Source organism: Neomonachus schauinslandi, chromosome 8 (assembly GCF_002201575.2).
Source record: "Neomonachus schauinslandi chromosome 8, ASM220157v2, whole genome shotgun sequence".
NCBI lineage: Eukaryota > Metazoa > Chordata > Mammalia > Carnivora > Phocidae > Neomonachus > Neomonachus schauinslandi.
In genome coordinates this window covers 31,544,162-31,569,561 of record NC_058410.1, presented here as the reverse complement: position 1 = coordinate 31,569,561, position 25,400 = coordinate 31,544,162, and the positions used below count along the sequence as shown (strand labels likewise).

Sequence of the window (25,400 nt, the reverse complement as noted above, 5' to 3'; positions counted from 1 at the left end):
CACAATTATAATGAAATTGCACAAATTGCTGGTATGAATATGAAAAGATCTTCATTCTCTTTGTGGTCCCATAAATATAACTCAAAATGTGTTAACTTTCTTCATTCTATAAAATCGGCAAGTATTGAAAAATAATAGTACGCTGTGTTGGGTGAATGACAAGGAATGAGTGTGTTCGTATGTGTTGATGAAAGTAGAAATTGTTTTATATTCTCTAGAATATGTAAAACACACATACATTTGCTCGAGATAGTGCTAGTTGACTGAGCCAACATTTTCTAATCGCCTTTTCCCTCACTAGCTGGAAAAGCCAAATGCTGATGATTGCATCTTCATCTATAGCCAAAAGTCATCGTGTAAAAGAATCCTACTTAACTTAACCCATGCAGAAGTCTGGAGAGGTATCCTGAGAAAGCGTTAACTCCGGTCGAAAAGAATGGAGGGACTGACATCTCTTCTGCCTCTTTTTTTCTTGTTCTAAATCCTGCCTTTTATTACTTTATATTAGTTCAATCCCTGGCCATATCCTCTGTCCATCTCTTTGTAATATTTTTCTACTAAGAAGTAAATGCAACTAAGAGATACTTACAGAGATGGTGGCTCTTTGCTCCAAGAAGGCAAAGGAGTGAGTCTGTACTGTCTGGTGTCCAGATTTGTGAGTCCAAGAATGTGATTTTAGAGGTGGGTAAGATCAATCAGTTGGGTAATATCAATTCAGTTATTTGCAATGGGAAAGATACCTGGCTCCATAAGTAACACTTTGTTGTTTTTGGAAATTATTTTGTGGAAAATGAGTAAAGGAAACCTAATCCAAAATGGAGTCAGGAAGCAATGAAGGGAGGGTTCTCATTTGTGTACAGCACATAACTCGTGGGAGCTAACTTTACATACCTCAGGAGAAAGAAGCTTACTTTACACACTCCAGCAGGAAGTAGGAAGATTTTCTCCTCATCCTGCAACAATCCAGCCAATAAGAAGCTACCACAACCCCAAACTCACACTCACCTCCAGTGGACTTTTTTTCAAAACAACCCCTCACAACTTCCTTATTTCACCTATGAAAGGCACTCTCCTCCTTTGTTCTTTGGACCTGCCTATGGTTCTGTATGGTTTGCATGTCCCAAATTGCAATTCCTGTGCTATTCCCAAATTAACCCATTTCTGCTGGATAAGTAACTGGCTATTTTATTTGTAAGGTTGATAATGTTTTGAGTGGGCTTTTTCCTGGTAAATCTTCTGATGAAATCAACTAGAGTTCATAAATTTTACCAGTTAGCATATGTTTAAGGCAAGGGTTTTAAGATTGTCATTCATTATGTTTATTTTTTAATTAATTAATTAATTGTTCAATTAATTGTACATAGTTCCAAAAATTATTTACAGGGGCTTTCAATGATACACATGAAAGCATAACTTAAAAATGTGTCAAAGGAGAACGGAGGCTTGGGAAGATGGCAGAGCAGGAGGACCCTAAGCTCACCCTGTCCCACATTTACAACTGATTTCACTCGCATCAGAGTAAATAAACCTGAGGGCAATCCAGAGACTGGCAGAACATATTCCACAACTAAATGTAGACAGGAAGCTGCATTGGAGAAGTTAGGAAGGACAGAAATGGTGGTCAGGAGCTGCCTACAGGAGGGAGGGAGCAGAGAGAGGAAAGCACCCGGGAGGTCACATAGGGAAAAGGAATTCCCGTGATCTCTGGCCTGGAAAAACAGAAGCACTGAATTCCAGGAATTTGCGTAACTAGTGGGACTTGGAGCCCAGAGCTTTAAAAGTCAGCTGACTCGGTACTGGGTGAGTGGGGAGGGCGAGTGATGGCCAGAACCTGCCCTTAAAGAGACAACAGCTCAAGAAGAGGCAACATAGAAGCAGCAGTGGGAGGGAGATGTGTTTATACTGATTTCAGAGCATGTTGAGGGACTTTTCCAGGAAAAAAGGACCTGGCAGGTGCCAGATTCCTCCCCCCTCCCCCGCCCCCAGCATAAACACAGAGCCCTCTGCTGGAAGCAGTGCTACACAGATGCTTGCTACCTAACCTGCTAGCAGTGTGTGCTGCCCATGAGTTCTCCGGAAGACTCTCCCATTCCAAGTCTGGTGGCTTTGGACCTGGATTCAGCACAAACTTTGTTAAAGCTGTATGTGCCCTGCCCAGTGGCTGCCTCTGTGCTCCACCCCTGCAGCCATAGCCCCCGGGGGATCCAGCCTAGGGCTAACAGCTCAGTGGAAATTTTGCTAACACCACTGCCCCGCCCCCAAGCCCTTCTGCCTCTGCAGTCTAGTCCCCTCAGAGCCACCTGCCTCGGTCTCACTAACATCACAGAGAGAAAGTACAGCCCACAACAGGAAAAGAGTCAGTGTATATGTCTGGACTGAAAGGAAAAGCGACTCAGACACAATAGCAGGACGCACATAGGAGACTCTCTGGAAGTGCCAGGTTCTGGTGAACAGGGGATAGTGCACTGTGCAGCACCACAGGACCTCTTCTTCATAAGGCCACTGGTTTCAAAAGCAGAAAATGTAGCTGACTTTCCTAATGAAGAGAAACAGACACAGAGAGGTAGCCAAAATGAAGAGACAGAGAAATATGTCCCAACTGAAAGAACAGGACAAGATTATAGCAGGAGACTAAGCAAAAGAGAATAAGCAATATGCTTGATACACAATTTAAAGTGATGATCGTAAAGATACACACTGGACTTCAGAAAAGGGTGGAGGAGATCAGTGAGACCCTTGACAAAGAGATAAAAAAATAAATCTGAAAATATCAGAGATGAAGAACTCAATAAATGAAATTAAAAATACAATAGATGGAATAAATAGTAGGCTATCGGAGGCAGAATGTATCAGTGACCTGGAGGATAGATTAATGGGAAACAATCAGGCTGACCAGGTGAAAAACAAACAAACACTGCATAATGAAAATAGACTTCGAGAACTCAGTGACTCCATCAAGTGTAATAACATTCACGTTATAGGAATCCCAGAAGGAAAAGAGAGAGAAAGGGAGGCAGAATATGTATTTGAAGAAATAATGACTGAAAACTTCACAAATCTGGGGAGGGGAACAGAGATCCAGGTTCAGGAGGCATAAAGATCCCCCAACAAATTCAACCCAAGGAAGTCCACACCAAGACACATAGTAATTAAAATGGCAAAAAATAGTGATAAAGAATTTTCAAGGTTGCAAGAGAGCTTTCCCCCTAAGGTCAGGAACAAGACAAGGATGTCTACTCTTACCACTTTTTAAAAAAATATTTTATTTATTTATTTGACAGAGAGAGAGTGAGAGCACAAGCCAGGAGACAGAGGGAGAAGCAGGTTCCTCGCTGAGCGGGGAGCCTGACATGGGACTCGATCCCAGGACCCTGGGATCATGACCTGAGCCGAAGGCAGCCGCTTAACCAACTGAGCCACTCAGGCGCCCCTCTACTCTTACCACTTTTATTCAACTTAGTACTAAGAGTTTTAGCCACAGCAATTAGACAACAAAAAGAAATAAAAGGCATCCAAATTGGTAAGGAAGAAGTAAAACTTTCACTATTTGCAGATGACATGATACTGTCTATATAGAAAACCCTAAAGATGCCACCAAAAAACTACTAGAACTGATAAATGAATTTACTAAAGTCACAGGATACAAAATCAATGTGTAGAAATTTGTTGCATTTCTACACACAAATAATGAAGCAGCAGAAAGAGAAATTAAGAAAACAATCCCATTTACAATTGCACCAATAATAATAAAATATCCAGTAATAAACCTAACCAAAGAGGTGAAAGACCTATGAAACTATAAAACACTGATGAAAGAAGTTGAAGACAACACAAAGAAATGGAAAGACATTCCATGTTCATGGAATGGAAGAACAAATATTGTTAAAATTTCTATATTACCCAAAGCAATCTGCACATGTAATGCAATCCCTATCAAAATACCAATAGCATTTTTTCACAGAACTAGAACAAAAATTCTAAAATTTATATGGGACCGGAGAAGACCTCAAATAGCCAAAGCAATTCTGAAAAAGAAAAGCAAAGCTGGAGGTACCACAGTTCCAGACTTCAAGTTATATTACAAAGCCATAGTAATCAAAACAGTATGATATTGACAAAAAGAAGACATATAGATCAATGGAACAGAACAGAAAACCCAGAAATTAACCCATAATTATATGGTCAATTAATCTTTGACAAAGCAGGAAAGAATATTCAATGTGAAAAAGTCTCTTCAACAAATAGTGTTGGGAAAACTGGACAGCTACATGCAAAAGAATGAAACTGGACCATTTTCTTTCACCATACATAAAAATAAACTCAAAATGGGTTAAAGAGCTAAATGTGAGACCTGAAACCATAAACATTCTGGAAGAGAGCATAGGCAGTAATTTCTCTGACATCAGCCGTAGCAACATTTTTCTAGATAGGTCTCCTGAGGCAAGGGAAACAAAAGCAAAAACAAACTATTGGGACTGCATCAAAATAAAAAGTTTCTGCACACCAAAGGAAACATTCAACAAAAATAAAGGGTAATCTACTGAATGAGAGAAGATATTTGCAAATAATATATCTGATAAATGGTTAGTATCCAAAATATATAAACAACTGATACAACTCAACACCCAAAAAACAAATGATTTAATTTAAAAATGAGCAGAAGACATGAACAGACATTTCTCCAAAGAAGTCATACAGATGGCCAACAGACACATGAAAAGATGCTCAACATCACTCATCATCAGGAAAATCCAAATCAAAAGTACAATGAAATATCATCTCACACAAGAAACAACAAGTGTCAGTGAGGATGTGGAGAAAAAGGAACCCTCTCGCACTGTTGGAAGGAATGCAAACTGATGCAGCCACTGTGGAAAACAGTATGGAGGTTCCTCAAAAAGTTAAAAATAGAACTGCTCTGTGATCCAGTAATAGCACTTCTGGGCATTTACCCCAAAAATATAAAGACACTGATTCAAAGGGATACATGCACTGTTATGTTTATAGTAGCATTATTTATAATAACCAAATTATGGAAGCAATCTAAGTGTCTATTGATAGATGAATGGATAAAGAAGTGGTATATGTGTGTGTGTGTGTGTGTGTAATGGAATATTATTCAGCCGTAAAAAAGAATGAAACCTTGCCATTTGCAATGACATGGATGGAGCTAGAAAGTATAATGCTAAGCAAAGTTAAGTCAGTCAGAGAAAGACAAATACCACATGATTTCACTCTTATGTGGAATTTAAGAAACAAACAAACAAAAATGAGCAAAGAAAAAAAAAGGAGAGAGACAAATCAAGTAACAGACACTTAACTATAGAGAACAAACTGATGGTTACCAGAGGGGAAGTGGGTGGGAGGATGGGTGACATAGGAGTTAGGGATTAAGGAAGGCACTTGTCGTGACGACCCCTGGGGGATGTATGGAATTGTTCAATCACTATATTGTACACATGAAACTAATATAACACTGTACATATGAATAAAATAAAATAAAATAGAATAAAATAAAATTTAATCCAAAAAATGTATCAAAACAGAAATGAAGGGCACAACATGATCATAAGACAGAGCCTAGTAGATGCATTTCATTATGACCCACAAATTTGGTGCCAGCAAAAAAGAGAAACTGAATTAGTTATGTAATTGACAGTGGATCAAACCAAAGCATGAATATTCAGACCGAGTGGTAAGAAATAGACATGAAATGACCTCATGTCAGTGTTTGTCACCAAATTAATTTGACACAAACTTCCAGTGTTCTAGCTTTTGGAACTTCAGAATTTGGACTTGTACCAAAATCTGAAATCCCTCCAGTTGGTGTATCTGATCACTGACTCCTGCCTTTCAGGCTCCCTTGTTCTAGAAAACCAACTACAAGTAACTTTTCACCTCTCACTTGCTGGGATTTTTCACTGTCCTCATCCAGCTTAAATGCCAGCACTGATGATTCTAATCACTTCTTAGAAGTGAAGTTGAAGTTGGAGGAAAAGATCATTCAATTGTTCTTATTATTTTTGTTAATGTTTACCCTATCTATCTATCTATCATCTATCTATCATCTATCTATCTATGTATCTATCTATCATCTGTCATATTTTATTATTGGTTATTACATACTAACTTTTAGCTGTAAGTTCTTTTCCTTCCTTATCTTTACTTACAGCTCCATATGGTAGGTAACATTGTTTCCATATTCAGAGATGAGTGATCTGAAGCTGGGAGAGGTTAGGTAAGTTGTCCAAGATCACATGGCCAGGATTTGTCCTCAGAGCTTTCTGATTCACAGCCCTGTGCAAGGATTCTCTAAGGATGCTGCCTTCCTGTCTTAGAAGATGGGTTCTCTAACTTATGCCCAACACATTTACTGTCGCTGCTTATAACTTTTCAAGAAATGACATAAAGCATAGAAATAAAACCCAAATGGCAGTTAGAAGAATAACAAAAGATCTCATCATAGTAGTGAAATTCATAATACAACCTCTCCAAAGTGCTGGCCTCTCTATTGGCCTCATTTCAAGCAGCTGTACTCCCCAACTAATTGTCTCATCACCTGTCTGGCCTAGCTGGACTTTTTGGTGGGTGTAGCTTTGGTACTCAGCAGCACAATGAGGAGAATGAAAAGAACATAGGTATGGAATAGGCTTGAACTTCTCTCTCATCTCCATGACTGAAACTCCCTATCTTTTGTCTAGTTTCAAAATAGACTAGATGTGGGAGAGGCCGTGCACTTGTGGGAGCAGGGAGTCCACGGGAAATCTCTATACCTTCCTGTCAATATTTCTGTAAACCCAAAACTGCTCGAAAAAATAAAGTCTACTTTTCTTAAATGAGCTTAATCACACCTACAGTATAAAGCTAGTGCCTGTTAAATGTCTGATAATAAAAGTTCTCATTCCTTAAAATTTTCTTTCAAAGCTCTGAATCAGATTTTTTGAAAAATCATGTTGATTTTCTTTCCTTGATCCTTTGCTCCAATTTCTTCTTTGTCAATCATTTTATCACTGAAATGAAAAATATCTAGGAAAGTGTTTTAGTTTCCTTTGACTGCCATCACAAATTCCCACAAACCTGTTGGTTTCATTCTCTGACAGGAATGTATTCTCTCATAGTCCTGGAAGCCAGAAATCTGAAATCCAAGTGTTGACATGACCATGGTCCCTCCCAAAGCTCCAGGGTAGAGTTTTTCTCTGCCTCTTCCAGCTTCTGGTGGCTCTGGGTGTTCCTGGCTTGTGACAGCATAACTCAAATCTCTGCATCCACCTTCACATGGTCTTCTCTTCTTTCTCTGTTTCTCTTCTGGTGTCTCTTGTAAGACACTGGTCTTGGATTTAGGGCTCATCCAGGTAATGAGATCATCACAGGATGAACTCATCTTAGCTAAGTCTGTAAAGATTCTTTCCAAATAAGGTCTGGTTCTGGGGGCTAGAATGTGGACATATCTTTGTTGTATGTATGTGTGTGTGGGAGGGTTACCATTCAATTCACTACAGAAGGGAATGAGTGCTCTTTTGTTGTGAGGATCTCCCAGATAAGCAGCTGGGCCATGATGGTTCAGGGTCTAGATAACCAGTTTTCAGGCAGAAAAATTTGATCTATATCCCGAATGGACTGATTAACACTAAGTGATGTCATAAGACCTTATTTGTTAACTGTCACATTTATTTAATAATTTATAACAGTAGGATATCTGCAATTTTAAGTAATCTAAGTCAGAAATTTGATTAAATAATATCTTCCACACAAAAGACCAAAATATAGAAAAACTTTCAGTTTAAGTGGTTATAAAATAAATGGAAGTAGCTTTCTTTAACACCAAATGAGTATTGTTAAAAATAATTTGTGGGGATGCCTGGGTGGTTCAGTCAGTTAAGCGTCTGCCTTTGGCTCAGGTCATAATCTCAGGGTCCTGGGATTGAGTCCTGCGTCGGGCTCCCTGCTCACTGGGGAGCCTGCTTCTCCCTCTGCCTGCCGCTCCCCCCCCCCCAGTTGTGCTCTCTCTCTCTCTCTTATAAATAAATAAATAAATAAATAAATAGTTTATTTTATTTTGAAATACAGCTGTTTCTAGTTTATGAATTTATATTGTGCCTTGATCCAGAATAAATTTAAAGCAAGTTACAGAGAAATATAAAATTCAAGCAAACAGTGTACATTAAAATTGGAAGCAATAGAAAAAAGAAACACAGAAAAGGGGAGGGTGAAAAATGGAGGCATAAATGGACCTAAAATATATATCATCGTCATAAATACACATGCACACACACACACACACACATACACTTGCTAATGAGAGCAAGAAATCTGGCCACTCATTTTTAACAGCCAACACAAAAAGAGAAGTGTCTTCAAATTCACTGATTAGAATCTCAATAAAGAAAAAACAAACCCATTGTTAGTTTAGGTTTCCAAACTAAGATTGCAGGGGCTCTTGTCCCAGAGATCTTGATAAAGGGGACACTTTGACTTCCATGAAAATAGATATCTGTTGATTTTTCTATTCAAGCACCATTGACCTTTGCACAACATGGGGAGTTAGGAATGCCGACCCTCTGCACAGTCAAAAACCCATGTATACCTTTTGATCTCCAAGAACTTAAGTACTTATAGCCTACTGTTGACTGGAAGCCCTACCGATAACATAAAGTCGATGCGTAAAACATATTTTGTATACTATATATATTATATACTGTATTCTTATAATAAAGTAAGCTAAGATAAAAGAAAATGTTATTAAGAAAACAATAAGAAAAAAGAAAATATATTTATATTACTGTACTGTAAAAAAAATTGCATATAAATAGACCTGTATAGTTCAAACTTATGTTGTTCAAGTGCCAACTGTAGTTGACCATTTGCTGGTAATCTACGCCAGGCATATTTGTATATTACTCATTGATGGTAAATCAACTTGCCCAAGGTCACAGAGCCTGGGTGTCCTACCCAAGATTTAGGATTCTTAGACCATGATATTCATTGCTCCTTCTCATTCCTCCATTGGGATTAGCTTTTGAAACAAGGTACTATTTTCAATTTCCTTTCTATTTGCCTCTTTTCTATAAAATATTTTGCCCCATTGTGTTCATTTTTTGGTTGAATCTGAGCAGTAGAATCCCTAGCTATGCAAACAAATTCTGATTTGTTGCCCTGGTTTCTCTACCTCTATTTAATTAAACTCTTTCTAATTAATACATGAAATCCTCAGTCTGACAGTTTATAATGCAATTGGTTAGATGGCTTATTTTTTCCTAAGGATATATTCTTATTACTTGAATCAATTTGGGATGCTCTCTGGTCTCTTAATTATATTTTAGAGATTGTTTGGTCCACCTAATAGAGCTGGAGGGGTGGGGCTGGGCACATAGTTTAAGATCTTTCTCTGTTATGCCTTGGCTCAAAAAACTTATCACTCTCAATTTGTTTTGATCCTGTGGATTTTGAAAGCATTTTCTAAACCTCTCCCAAATTGGGCCCTGAAAGTTGTGGGACAGGTGAGAAGGGGGAAGAATGTAAATCCTAACTGAATATCCTAAGAATTAGCTAAGATAGAATAATTGGAAATTAGAGCTGGTAGAAAGTTGGAAGATGTCTAGCTCTTTGTTTTAAAAAGTAATTTATGGAGAAGTGGGATTCTGTCCAAGTTCTTCCTAGAACAAGCTCCAGGTCTCCCACCCATTCCTGCTTTCAGATCATAGCAAGGCTTTCATCTCTCTCTCTCTCTCTCTCGTCTCTCTGCCTTTCTCCTTTTTGGGCATAATATTCCTTTCTCATTAAGTTACCCTCTGCTAGGAAAGGTCTAAAAACCCCAGCTATTTTTCTACTCCATTCTCACTTCCTTTTTCCTCTTATATATTAAAATTCTACAAATATTTGAAGTAGAGTTTTTGTGTTATCCTGTTTGAAGGAACCCCTTCATCTACACCTGCCTGCCTAGGTGCTTCCTGCATCGTAACCTACTGTCTTTTGCCTTTTTAATACTTTTCACGATTTGTATTCATGTATCTATTTCTTTGTTTACTTGCTTAAGGTTTGTTTCCCTCTCAAGACTGCAAACTTCATGAGGATAGAGATCATATGTACCCAGGTTTTTTGTTCATTACTTTGTACCCAGCTCCTGGTGCTCAATAAATACATATTGAATGGATTAATTAATTAATTTAATTAACCTTAGAGTAATGGAGGGAGATATAAAGTTATTTCTCTATCCTAAGTGGCTAGTATCATGTGATACTTTTTTTTTCCCCTAGAAAAGTGGTTCTCAATGGGCAGGTCATTGAGATATTTCTCCTCCAGAAGACATTTGTCAATGTCTGGACACATTTTTGGTTTACATAGTTGGGGAAATTTTACTGACACCTACTGGCATCTAGTAGCAGGGATGCTGTTAATCACCCTTAAATGCAGAGGACAGATCCCCACATCAGAGTTATCTGATCTCAAATGTCAACAGTGCTGAAGTTGAGAAAGTCTGGCCTAGACCTTTGCTTATGTAAGCAATTATCGTTATTTTACAAAACCAAATTCTCAGAAAATATTAGAAATAATATTAAAAAGAATCTAATTTTCTTGATGAGGAATCAGATGGCCAGATGGACTAATGAAGATACCTATGGCATTTTGTAACTTGAAATGCAAATTCACCCATACCTCTAAAGTCACAGCCCTGCTGTGGCAAGAGTCTTGAACCTTTCTTCGAGAAGGTTGAATAGTGCTTTTCCTTGCTCTGCTGTGTTCAACATTCCAGGGCTGGGAAATGACTAAGGGACCGTGTTCCCATTTTCCAGCTTTCTGCTCATCATTCCTTATTTGAATTCTTTTAGCATTGGAAACAGAAATGCTGTCAGCTACAACCACAGACATGCATGTAGTCAGGCGGCTCACAGTCCATTTCTCAAGTGGATGGACAGGTGTCCCCAGTCTGCTTCCAGAGACAATGCCTGAGAGGAGAACTGATCTCCTTCCTCCCAGCACTGACAGTCATAGCACCTCAGAAATGCTGATGTGTCGAAATACCATGTTGTTTTTTAATGCCTGTGTGATGTATTTCACCAATCTCAAGCTTTCCTTAATGTATGTTTCCTTTTCCGTTTGCTGGTAGCCAGTGCAGATGCAAAAATGATGCCTAACAAGAAAGAAAAAGCCAAGTATTAACTTCCACTGTTTACACCCTATTGGACTTCTGTACGAAAATCCAGCGAGGTGTCTACATCAGGACTGACAACAGGGGAAACATTCAAGTCTAAGAAAAAAGAAATCTTTGACCCAAGAAACATAATGGCTAAGCTAATTTAAGGTAAAGGTTGTTTTGTAGAATACCTTTTCCTAATAATCACTGTTGAAAAATAATCTTCCAAGTTCACACCTTGCACTACAGGGATTCCATGCAGGGATTTTCCCATTGATGGCATTTATTTATGTCTTAGTAGGTAATACAGGTCAGACAACACAGAGATAAAGAGGAGGTGATTCCTCCACCCCACAGTTGCATCCCATATCGGAGGCTGCTGTGAAGAGGAACACTAGAGGTAAAAATAAAAATGTATATTTATGACTAAAATGAAATTTGTCAAATTTTAAAGGAACCAAGCATGCGTTAGTTGAAATTAACCTCCAGTAATCTTGTACGATATAGTTTTTGTTCAATTTTATTTTGTTATAGAAAACATTTGAGATTTATAATAATAAATGGAAAACTGAAAAAACATTAGTAATAATATCTGGTAATTTCTTCAGGGATCCTGGTGTACTTATGTTTTTCTCTGCAGGAGTATTAAAAAGTAGAATCCTACATCCTTTGTGAAAATCAAGAAGGACAGAATTCTCCACATGCACCATGAGCACCGACTGGTCCCCCACTGCCGCCGAGCAGCTCTGCTACCAGAACGTGAGCAGATCCTGCCTGAAAGCTCCCTGCTCGCCTGGCTCCCCGCTGATGCTCTACACACTGGCTCTGGGGCTGTGCTGGCTGTGTTTGGAAACCTCCTGGTGTGATTTCCATCCTGCATTTCAACAGCTGCCCTCTCCCACCAGTGTTCTCCTGGCCTCTCTGGCCGGTGCTGACTTCCTGGTGGGGGTGACCGTCATGCCCTTCAGCATGGTCAGGTCCGTGGAGAACTGCTGGTACTTTGGGCCAAGTTTCTGTACCTTCCACACGTGCTGCGATGTGGCTGTTTGTTACTCTTCTCTCTTCCACTTGTGTTTCATCTCCATCGACAGGTACTACCCTTGCTGTTACTGACCCTCTGGTCTCTCCTAGCAAGTTCACGGTGTCTGTGTCAGGGATATGCGTCAGTGTCTCCTGGATCCTGCCCCTTGTATACGGCTGTGCAGTGTTCTACACAGGTGTCTATGATGATGGGTTGGAGGAATTATCTAATGCCCTCAACTGTGTAGGAGGGTGTCAGTTGTAAATCAAAACTGGGTGTTGATAGATTTTCTATCCTTCTTTATACCTACCCTTATTATGATAATTCTCTATAGCAATATTTTTCTTGTGGCAAGACAACAAGCTAAAAAGACTGAACATACTGGAAGCAAAAGAGAATAGTCATCAGACAGTTACAAATCCAGAGTGGCCAAGAGAGAGAGAAAAGCCGCTAAAACCCTGGGCATCACGGTGGTAGTATTTATGATTTCCTGGTTACCATATAGTATTGATTCATTAATAGATGCTTATATAGGCTTCATAACGCCTGCCTATATTTATGAGATTTGCTGTTGGTGTGCTTATTATAATTCAGCCACGAGCCCTTTGACTTATGCTTTATTTTACCCATGGTTCAAGAAAGCCATCAAAGGGATGCCTGGGTAGCTCAGTTGGTTAAGCGGCTGCCTTCGGCTCAGGTCATGATCCCAGGGTCCTGGGATCGAGTCCCACATTGGGCTCCTTGCTCGGCGGGGAGCCTGCTTCTCCCTCTGCCTGCCTCTCCCCCTGCTTGTGTTCTGTCTCTCTCTTTGACAAATAAATAAATAAAATCTTAAAAAAAAAAAAAAGAAAGCCATCAAAGTTATTGTGAGTGGTTGGGTTTTCAAGGACAGTTCAGCCACCATGAATTTGTTCTCCAAACAAATGTAAGCAATTGGACTGAAGAATAAAGAAATTTTTACAATTTCCAAATGAAATGAGTTTTAAAAAATCAAATAGGACTATTCATGAGGAGAAAACAAATTACTCTTCAAATTTAATAGGGTAGATCAATGGTTTTCCAGTCATGTTAAGATGTGCACTTCCTTGTCACTTCTCCAAAAGCATGCATTTCCTAATAAATGTTAAGTTTTTATTTGCTAATTACTTCAGAGCTCAGCATATCCCACTTTCTAAAAATACTTTCCTCCCTCATTTCTTTTAATTCACTGACTCTTCTTTTGTTCTAGAATGTCACCTGAAAACATCTTTGTTCTTCAATCCCCTTTCCTCTTGTCTTACAAAGTTTTTCACTCTCTCAAAACCTGTCAAAAATTTCACCTGTGAATTGCCCTCGTGAGGTTCTTGCTTTCTTTTGCTTTGCTTAATTTCCCAAGGGAGCCTTTTGGGTAGCAGTTAAATGTATTGTGCTTAATGTCTGAGGAGAGAGATTTGAAATATTTATCTATAAATTGCGTGTGGAGTAACACAGACACCTTGTCTGATTCAGAATCAGGAGAGATCTCTTGGGGGTTGGGGGGCATCTGCAAACATAGACATCATCCTGACTGGGCTGTTGTGATTGCCAGACAGATTACTCTCATCCTGTGTAATTATTTCCTCCCCCAGGGTAGGAAGCAGAAGGCATTGTATTTCCCCAAATGATGATAAGATGATTATTTGTCTGCTCTTCTTGTTACTGCTACTACTACTTAAACTGTGTAAATGGTTGCTATGGATAGCCCTCTATGCTATGCTATTCTGTTCAAACACATTGAATATTACTTTCTCATAGGGGGAGATTCTCTTCTGAAAGCAGTCTTTAGTTCTTTCTTTTTTTGTGACAAAACTTAATTTCAGTAGCAAATTTGCTAGTTTAGGAGATAAGCGGAATATACATCAATGAAAACATTCACTTATTCATCTTTTTTTTTTTCACTTATGAACCATGAACCCCATGCCCGCAGTGTATCAAATCAGTGCTAGATTACATAGAAACAGGTAATAGGATCCCACCTTTAAGAATCTGTAACTCTGGCAAGAAGCGATGTTGTTAACTGTGGAAAATTTTAAAAGGACAGACACTAACTCAGCTAGATTAAAGTCAACTTCAACACTGACAAGTCATGTTGTTAGCAGAGTGCCCTTGTCATGATGTGATGAGAATGGCATGTTATTTCTATGGTCTTTTTTCCCCAAAAACCCTATAACCCCAGTGTAATCAGGAGAAAAACATCAACCAAAACCTCATTGAGGACTATCCTACAAAATATCTGACCAGGGCTCCTCAAAACCATCAAGGTCATCAAAGATAAGGGGAGTAAAAGAAACTGTCAGGGTCTAGAGGAGCCTAAAGAGACATAACCACTAAATGTAGCATCCTAAATGGGAAGCGGGAACAGAGGAAGGACAGTAGGGAAAACCTGAGGAAATCCGAATAATGTATGGACTTCATCTTGATACATTAATAATAATATATCAATGTTAGTTCATTGATCATTAGAAATGTATGATACTGATCCAAAATGTTAATAATAAGAGAAATGGGGTGCAGGGTATAAGAACTCTCTGTACTATCTTTGTAACTTTCCTGTAAATTTAAAACTATTCTAAAGTAATAAAAAGTTTATTTTTAAAAATGTAGGGTATACAATTATGTGAGGACAATGGGCATTCATCCTTATACTGACTCATTCACTGATCCATTTCACTAATATCTTTGAAGACTTAGTGTTCTGGGTTCTCGGTTCAGTGCTTCAGGAATACAGAACAAAAGCCTTAGAAAATCTTGTAGAAAAAACTGATTTACTGACAATTATGGCTTGGAATTCATAAAGGTTTAAACGATAAAGGATGTGTTTGAGGATTAGCATCTCACTGGAAAACCAGGGAGACATATTAAAGAGGTAGCTTTAAGCTGGGCCTTAAGAGATTAAGAAGAGTTTTTGCAGGAGGGAGAGGATGGAAAGGGATTTTCAGGCTGAAGGAATAGCATGACCAAAGAAACAGAGAAAGTGCACAGAGTGTCCAGGAAATATGGAGATAAAACAGCTAAACAACTACCAAGAGAATAGTCACCCTTTTGACCTTCCTGAGGTTGCCATTCAAGCCCCTCCACCTTTCCCTCTCCCTCCACCTCCCCAGGCATCTTCCATTTCAAAGTGGAGACATTCTTACCTCTACCCCTCTGCTCAGGTTTTGACGCCTCTAATTCTCCGTCTTCTGAGCCAACATTTCCCCAATGAGGTTTTACAATCATCCTATAAAGTACTCCAGGGAAAAGAAGTTTCTGCATCAACAATGTTTTGGAATGACTGCATACTATATCCCGCTCTTGGAGAATAACACGAGACACGACATATTAAAGACTCTGAGAAGTCCTGTTTCAACAAAAACCTGTCTAACATTGTTTAAATATGCATTTAAAAAATTTGTGTGGAGTTCCACCTTGTGATGAGCTGAGTGTTCTTCTAGGACATAAAGTGTCATGTTCAGTGGATTGGGAAGAGGTGTGGATTTATTTCTAGGCAGAAGAAACTATGTTTTTTAAAGTAATGACTAATTTATACTTTGCAAATTATATTTACTCCTATATCTAAGGCACCGTTTCCTTGATGTCTCAAAATTACATATGTTAGGATGAATTTTAATTTACAATTCTTTTTTCATTTAAATATGTAATAATACTTGAGTTAATTAGAAAAGAGAATAATTACTTCCAAAGAAAAATTAGGCATTAAAAAAGTACATTGAAAAATATGTTTATGATAAATAATTTTTAATTAAGAAAAACAATAGAGTCAATAGGAGTTATCTTTCTAGACAGAAAGAAAGAAATGCGGTGAAATAAATTCATTTCAACTAACTTCAATGACAAACTAAAACATTACTTCTTTGGTTATGGAGATTGATTGGTTTATGTTTATATCTATGTTACATCTATCTATATATTTGTACTTCAGAGACCTCAAATTAATTTAAAATAAGTTTTCCAAATAAGCAATTATTAATTTGAAAATATTCAGTAAGAAATGTGGGAGCTACTAGAGACCTGTTGGAAAAGATTTAGGAAGAAGACAGAAGCAAAATGTACATAAAAGATGTCAGTACCTATACTAATAATAGCTTGTAAGAAACACTTGGTTCAATGCTGAACAAGCATGCGGCATAAGTACTTGTTTTTCCAAAGAAAATCATATACTGGTATCCCTGGAAAGATAGTAGGTTGAACTTATGTGATTTTTTTTTTAAAAGGAAGAAATATTGCAATGGTAAGATGTGGATCATTACAAAATAATCCACTATTTCCAAGTTTCAATTATCAAAGGAAAGGGAAGAGATATTCCTTTAAGAATATAATACATTTACTCAGTAATCATTGAAATGGATGAATCTGGCTTACAATCCTGTTTAGTGGTGGGGTTCCAAGAAGACAGGGATTCTAAAGGGAACATGTTGAAAAAGAAACGGTCCAAACACTTGACTATGATTATGAAAAGTGATGTGAAATTAGGATACAAGCAATATTTCTGAAAGTTAAATTATGCAATATTTGAGCTTCAGGAGACCTTAGAGGACAAACCGTACGAAACCCTAATTTTCTAGCTGAAACTCTGTGAGATGGGAAGGAATGCAAAGATTGCCAAAATAGCCTCACCCAGCACTGCCACATGGCAGAACCAGGATGAGAACTCAGAAATCCTAACCTCGTGCTCTTTTCCCTCCACCTCTGTATCTCCTCTGTCTCAAGGAGGTAGTAAATAAGGAGCCCATTATTTTCACAGGATTTTAACTTATCCAAGAAATATCTGTTGACTTCATTCTCTCCTTTTCCTACATTCTACTATAGAAACATTGAATAAAGAGAGGGCTGTATTTCTTTCTGAATTAGGAAGTTGTTTTTTCTCAACCACTTAAACCATGGTGCCCTAAAAAGCATGTCCACAAACTCATGACACCACACAGCCCGCTGCCAAAGCACCACCCATCCTTCCTGCAAGGACCTACCCCTTGCCTGCATTCCGTTAAAGAAGTCATTCTTGGTACAAATCCATAGTGCGTGTCCGAGATGAGATCTCCCGACTCAGGCAGAGTCTCAGTGCCTTTCTGAACCATCGGTAGGAAAAGACATAGATGATAGGGTTGCAGGCTGGGTTGAAGTAAGCAAACCAGATAAAGATGTGGAAGACCAGTGGTGGTGTGATGAAGTTAAGGAGGCTGTCAACCAACGTGTCAATGGTGAAGGGAAGCCAGCACAAGAGGTAAATGCCCACAGCAATGCCCAGGGTCTTGGCAGCTTTTCTTTCACGTTTGGCAGCCCCGGCCAGGTTTTTGCTCAAGGTGATGATCTGCTGAGCCTGCCTTGTGGCAACCACAAAAATTTTCACATACAAGCTGATCATGATGAAGCAGGGGACAAAGAACATAGGAAAGTTTAGCCAGCTCCAAAACTTACTGAATAGCAGTTGGCAACTGCCCACGCAAGGCATCTCTTCCAGCCACTGACTGAGCCCATTCTCTACCACATCCGTGTAGAGGAAGAAGGCAGTGTAAGCCGCTGGGATCCCCCACCCTGCCAGGATGTACCTGATGGCCACCCTGACTGTAAACTTGGAGGGATAGATCAGGGGCTCGCAGATGGCACAGTGGCGGTCAGTGGAAATGAAACAGAGATGGAAGATGGAGGTGAGGCAGAAGAGGGTGTCCAGTAAGTATGCAGGCGGCAGAGGAAGTCTCCAAAGTACCAGCAGCTCTCTACTGAGCGAACGGTACTGAGGGGCAGCACTAGCAGACCCAGAAACATGTCAGCCAGGGCCAGGGAAAGCAGCAAGAGGTTGGTGGGAGTGTGAAACACTTTGAAGTAGGACACAGCAAACACCACAAACAAATTTCCTAGGACTATAATCAGCATGCCTACTGCACAGGCCAGGTAGATGGCCAACTGAATGTCCAAAGGATGGACTGTCCTGGGGCAAGACCCATTCACCTGGTAGCAGAATGCTGTGGGGTGTTCTTCAGCACCTTGGTTGAGGACAGCACTCATTTATGGTTTCTACTCTTCCTCTCTCTGGGAACTGGCCACCTGTCCCAGCCAAAAAAAAAAAAGAAGAAAAGATATAGAGGAGAAACTGAAGGACAGTTTGGAACCTAGTGCAACTTCCTTTGGTACTGAATCAAATGTGCTCTGAAAATCAAAGCAGCATGGGATTTAAGGTCTCATAAGAGTCACTTCTCTGCTAGCTCTGTTTTGCCTGCCCGGGCCCTTTTGAAATTAACATAGACTATATGTTTAAGGAAAAAGAAGAAGAATGTAAGCTAAATGTTCCCGCAAAGACAAAGGAGGCTATGTCACAGTAGGTATTATACAATTATTGAGAGGGTGTCTCTTCCATTTTTGATAAGTTCACCTATTGTGAAATGTAAAGTGAGATTTCAAGTTATGAGTCTGAACCAAGGGAAGAATTCATTCTTTGTAACAAATCATTACTTGGAGAAGGAGTAACTTCTGGCTCCTCCCTTCAAAAATTAAATAAATTGACAGTAAGATCAATAGCTTAAACTTTTTAATTACATGTCAACTGTTCCCAAGAAAATAATTCAAAGTACAAATAATTAAAAGAGTAGAGAATGACCTGATTTCAGTTGTGCATGCTGCACAATTTCTAAAGAGAACACACATTGTTTATAAACTCTAAAGAACTCTGATATGAAAAAGTATTTTATCTATCTTAACACTAGCCTGTGAAATTTTAAACAAGTTCTAATAAATTGAATTCAACGTTTCTTTCTTTTTTTTAAAAAAAGATTTTATTTATTTGACAGAGAGAGATACAGCGAGAGAGGGAACACAAGCAGGGGGAGTGGGAGAGGAAGAAGCAGGCTTCCGCGGAGCGGGGAGCCCAATGCGGGGCTCGATCCCAGGACCCTGGGATCATGACCTGAGCTGAAGGCAGATGCTTAACAACTGAGCCACCCAGGTGCCCCAGAATTCAATGTTTCTAAGCTACTTACATAGGTAGGAATCAGAATCACTTCATCAGAAGTCCTTCTTGTAGTGGGTGAACACAGGTATGTAGAATTCTCTCCCATTAGCACAGATAACAGATGTGCAATCAGTCAATGATTTTATACTCCAAATAGTAACTAATCCTCAGTGTGGTATGTCATGCAAATGAGGGCTTGAGGAACACCAAGGGACCTAGTTTGCAAGGCTCAGTAGTTTGAGGCTCCTATTCAGGATAGGATAATCTATCCTGCCAATTAATTAGAGATGAAAATTGAAGACACTGGTTTAATATGTTCTTTAGTTTTATTTTTAGTGAGTTTCATATATCTCTTCTGCTTTAGGATTATTCATGTACATTTCTTTCAACAAAATAGTTGAGAATAATTGATCATAAGCCTTTTGGTTTGTGACACCGCACACTGGATTCATCAGGATTATTTTTTAGCTCTATGCTTTGTGTTGGTTAAAGAAATCACAGTAGATGAAACAGGGCCCTGAACACGGCAGAGTTAGATTCTGGTTCTGTTACTGCCTAGGTCATCACTTATCCTCTTCATCCCTCTGTCTCCCAATTGGTAAGAGAACCTACAATTACATTTGTGTGTCCTTACTTCACATGGATATTATCAAGGAAAATAATACATTCAATCATATTCTGCTCTCTCTGATTCTTGGTACCAAACCTCCAGAGGATGGAATGCCTCTTTATGGCCTTGGAGAGATCATTGCACAATATAAGTCAAACTGATGTTGCAAAAATGACATAATTCTAAAGGTGACAAGAGATTATATCTGCCAGCAGGGCCTTTCATAGAAGGTGTAGAGGTCAAAAAGAATGAAGGAGAGAAAATGGGGGGGGAAAAAATGAAGGAGGTTGGCAGGTATCTCCACCTTCTCTACAAAGCTTGGGCTAAACCCAGTAGTGACTGCTAGAAACTTGCCTTGGTACAAGGGAAGGAAATAGATTTCTGACTCCAGAACTTGATCATCAGACCAGGAAGGATCCTGCATTATCACAAACCATGACACCCCTTGGTTTATAAGTCATAGTCCATCTGCAATCAGCCAGGAAGTCCTACAGCTCTAAGTTCAATCTGACCAAGAGTCTGTGAAAAATAGGGACAAATGTCTTACAAATAAAATAAGGCCTGAAGAAGGAAATTCTCAAAAAAATTTGTGCTTTGTTTGTTTGGGTGATATGTTACATCAAACCTGAAATGCAATATGCAATCACAAATCTATTTGGAGATGCAGAATTTTAAAAGACTGTTTCTAGTTGTGTGATCCCTAAGTCAGAGATTACCTAATGCTCTGTGCCCAGTTTTCTCATTATTAATTGAATATAATACAATATACCTACACCACAATTTTGTCATGACGATGAATGAGTATTAGGAACGGTTCCTGTCACAGAGTAAGCAGAATTGGATAGACAAGAGTGTGAGTGGATATTAGTTCAGATCCTGTGTCAACCCTCCCAAGTTAGGGCTCCTGTCGCCTATCCCACTCACTTTCAGAAATATATTCCTGTTACACAACAACTAGGAGCAAAAGTCATTGGAATTTAGATCCTCTAGGTTTTCTTGCTTATCTCAGGATTCATTGATGTTCCTTTTCCTCAGCTTTCTTCGAAGTGGCTATATATTTTAGAAACAGGAAATAAGAGTAAGTGGAATATTTGTAAGATAGTCAAAGTGTTGTTCAGATTTAGGATTTTAACAATTAGTCTTGCTATTTATTAACACTAAAGCCACTAGCCTAGGCTGGAAGAGAGGAATATTAATGTTTTCCTCCCAAAGCAATGTCAGACTCCCTTGAAATAAACTATGAGTTTTGGTCCAGGAGAGAGAAAGCCTACTAGGAGATATTCTAAAAAAGAAAAGATCTAACAATGATCCCCAAGGAACCCATAAATGCCCAACAGTATTTGGGACAGGCAGTTAGCAAGTTTTTAAGAATTGCCTCTGTTTGTATTTGCAGTCTGAAGCAGCAATCGCCATTGATGACTAAGGTCTGAGGAAGTGAGGGCTTTCTTTCCTTTCCTTTTCTTTTTTTTAACATAAAGAATAGTAAAAGCAATTCCCTTGAAAATACAAATAAAGAAGCAATTTCAGAACTTGTTTAAGGAGTATAAGTTTTCCAGTTTTTAGTAGCCCCTCTGCAATCCAAAGATCAATTAAATGCATATGAAAGGGAAAGCCTAGGTTAGCAGTAGATGAGGTAAAAAGCATGGGCTTTACCAAGAGATAGACCTGGTTTTGAATCTTATAATATTGGAAAAGATGCATAATCTCTTAAAGGAACAGGGGTTTAAGCTAGAGGTTATAGGGAGTCCTAAGATGAGATATTTCAGTGGTTGGAAGTGGCTCCATTGTTCAATCTGATGATACATTCCTTTGACCTAAAATGCAGAGTCTTCCCTACACCCCAAGCTGGGCAAAATTTTCCTCCTCCATATTCCCATAGCTAATTGTGCCTGGCTCTCTCATAGGACATATCATGTTGTGTGATTGAAAGGTTATGTCTCTCCTATTAGATTATAAGCCCCTTAAAGCCAGGATTTCAATTTTATTCATCTCTGAACCACAAACACTCAAAGTAGCACATGGCACATAGTAGGTGCTCAGTAACTATTTATTGACCTGAGTGGCTTTCAATACAGAGAGCAAGGTGTCCATGGAAGTCATCCTCCTCCTGAGAGCTGCTCTACTCAACCTACTTACATTCTGGAAAGAAGAGCACTGGATTTGGGGTAATAATGGAATGATTCACTTTTCCTTGGACTAGCCACCTCCCACTTGGGAAGAGCATGTGGTGCTGTTTTGAGAAATAATGGAGCTGATGTTCACGGGCATCCATCATAAACGACAAAAGTTCTATATGAAGGTAAGGAGTGATGATGACTGCAGCAGAAGCTTCTGCTTGCTCTTTCATTTCTCCTCTATTTAGCTGTGTTTTAGTGGGCAAAAGAAAATGCTGGCCTACAAAAAGGACCTTCTTGTGGCCTCAGATCCGAGTTCCTTGATATTAAGTCACACATTTTATGTTCTTCTGAAGATTGAACGACAAAATGAGTATGAACTGAGTGATGGTTGCCCTTCCTGTTCAGTCCCTAGGCTCTAGCAGTTCAAACAGCCTTGTTGAATCCCAAAGAGGAAGGAAGACTCATCATGGAAAGCAGATGGTAAAACGCTCCTGCCATCCTATGGTGCTCTATCTATTGCCCCATCAGACCCAAGAAGGAGGTCTATCTCGGCCTAAAGCCTGAGGAATTCCTCCTCCTTCTTTGATTCTTCAAGAGGAAGGAGTACCTTAGCCTCTGGCATGTTGCCTTCTGGATTAGGGGCAGAGGAAATCTCCTCCTGAAGGACTGAATTATTGCAATCATTAAAGAATAAACCAATACTCTACTAAGCATCTCAAAACCTAATTTTGATTTCAAATCCTGTCCTTTGATAATAATAATAATTTGCTGAAACATCTCAAGACCTAAATGTACTATATTCAAATGACCAAATTACAAGTACAGGCCTCAAGAGGCTCTTTTTTTAAAAATTTATCTATATATTTGAGAGAGAGTGAGAAAGAAAGTACACAAGCAGGGAGAAGGGCAGAGAGAGAGGGAGAAGCAGACTTCCTGTTGAGCAGGGAGCCCAATGTGGGGCTCGATCCCAGAACCCAGAGACCAGGACCCGAGCCAAAGGCAGATGCCCAACTGACTGAGCCACCCAGGCGTCCCACCGGAGGCTCTTATTATTCAACAGAACACATAGATCCAGAGAGTATTGGGAATTCTCAACCTAATAGAGATGTTATTAAATGTGTTTTGGAGTAATGAGTCATTCCCAATAGATAGTCTACAGTGAGGATAGAGTCAAAAAAGCAAAAACGTTCACAACAGCATTTAGGATTTATATATATATGTATATGTATATATACATATATAAATATATATGAACATTAGAAACCTCAAGGATTAAGATGCCCTGCCTGGATGTGTGATGTCATTTGGCCAGGTCATAGGATGAAGGGGGTTTGGTTAACCAAATATTCTGACATTACTATAAGAATTACTGTAATAAAATGCATTTAACATTAAAACCTCTGCTAATGGGGGGCACCTGGGTGGCTCAGTCGGTTAAGCCACTGCCTTCAGCTCCGGTTATCGAGCCCCAAGTCAGGCTCCCTGCTCAGCAGAGAGCCTGCTTCTCCCTTTCCCTCTACCTGCTGCTCTGCCTATTTGTGCTCTCTCTTTCTGTTAAATAAATAAATAAAATCTTTAAAAAAAATAAAATAAAATAAAACCTCTGCTAATGATAACAAGTTTTCTCTTTGCAACCTACCAGTGTCTGAAAGTTATTGTTCTGAAAAGAACCTTACTTCCTGCAAAAGTGGGCAAAGGTTATAAATAAATTGTATCAAACACATAGAAACAGTTCTAAGTTTTCAGATATATTCTATTTGGCTGGAAGAGTCCTTCTACTGAATATCTCCATTTAAGAAATTTACCAATCTATCAATCTATGAGATAATGAACAATATTTCTACATGACCAAACCTTTCTATAAAACACTTCCACTGTTGAGTCATCAGGAAAGGGAAGGGAAGATCTGATTTCTATTCTCAGGAAGCTCACTCTATGAACATGAAAGCTTCATTTTGAAGGTTGCAGATGTTTCTGAGTCAGTAAGTCATTTTCCACTAAGTGCCTCTTGGCCCTGTCCCCAAGTTCCCAGTACAACATTGTATACATGTGGCCAAAGAGAACAGGAATTAAATTCAGTTCAATTTCTTCTTTATAAATAGGCTCTTTCTTCCATCTTTTCTCTCAAGAGAAGGAGCCCCTACTTGTCTAACACCCTTTGGTTTATAACAGTTTATTTCTGTGAATTTGAGTAATTCCCATTTTCTTCAAAGTTCTGTTTCAGTTATCCAGTGAACATGTTCAGAGATTTTTAGGGGAAAGGAACCATACTAGACACTGTGGGACACAAAATTGGAAAATAGAAAGACATAGTGTCACACAAAATAAGCTTATAGTCTAGTGAGGAACCAATACACCTGTGTGCCCTCAACTCTGGTCAAAGCAGGAGTCAGAGAAACAGGTTTGGGGTGGTGGGGTGTGCATAGAGGGAGGATGCTGGATACATTGAGTTTGAGATCTCGTTGGAGCATTCAAAAAGATACCTCATTGGTAGTAAGAAATGAGGGACTCAAGTTTGGAAGAAATGATACAGCTGAAAATAAATACGTTTGAGAGAAATCTACATAGACGTGCATATTGAAGCTGTGAGCTTAGCTAAGGTTAAAGCAGAGTTTCTCAACCATGGAACTCTTGAAGTTTGGGGCCAGATAACCTTTTCTGTGGGGGCTGCTCTGTGCATTGTAGACTGTTTAGCAGCATTCCTTACCTCTACCCTCTAGATGTCAGTATCACTCCCTCCCTGGTTGTGAAAACCAAAAATGTCTCCAGACATTGCCAAACGTCCACAAGGGGCAAATCTGTCCCTGGTTGAGAACCACCAGATTAGAGAGACAGAGAGATGGTGTGAAGTATGAAAAGAAGATTGTAAAGGACAAAATAAGTTTATGGGGTAGAAAGAAGAGAAAGACAGAAAAAGACATGTAGAGACATTTGAGGCAGTAAGTATTATCCTAAAACTCTGGGGGAGGGCAGGAACTTCAGTTTGTGAATGAAGCTCAAGCTTGGTGAATAATTAGTATGGACACAGACACTCAAAGAGATGGAAATACCACCTATATGTATATACACACACTCTCTCTCCATGTATATGTGTGTATATATACAATTATTTATTGGGAGAAAGAATATATTACTAAACTCTTTCTTTATTCATTCTTCTTATTCAATAAGGCAGTTCAATTTTATCAAAATATTAGAAAACTCACTTCAATTCATTTTGAAAGATGTTTAAGTCAGAACCAAACCAAACCAAACCAAACAAAACAAAATGAAAGTAGCTGTGCCTGTTTCCTTTTCCCCTTCCACATTACTCACATGCTCAATAATCCAGGCTCCCAGTGTTCTGAAGCTCTCTCCCCCACTCCTCTAAGATATAACAATAATCTTAAGAAAGATTTAGATAAACTTGGTGTGGCTGTCAGTGGGTGAAGACCAACTGTATCTCCTCTTTTGATGTTTATAAGAAAAAAAGGAGATCCCTATTTGATTTAAATAAATCAAAATAAATAAATTAAATAAATAAATAAATAAATAAATAAATAAATAAATAAATAAATAAA

At 38.9% G+C, this 25,400-nt stretch overlaps 1 protein-coding gene and 1 pseudogene across 1 annotated transcript; one reads left to right on the top strand and one right to left on the bottom strand.

The window, feature by feature from the left end:
* Positions 1-11,839: 11,839 nt before the first annotated feature.
* On the top strand, positions 11,840-13,081 carry LOC110583452 (annotated as a pseudogene).
* A 4,082-nt stretch (positions 13,082-17,163) lies between these two features.
* On the bottom strand, positions 17,164-18,173 carry TAAR5 (trace amine associated receptor 5). The gene is given in 2 exon segments (XM_021693629.1): positions 17,164-17,837; positions 17,840-18,173. Coding segments are annotated over 2 exon segments (1,008 nt in total).
* Positions 18,174-25,400: the final 7,227 nt, after the last annotated feature.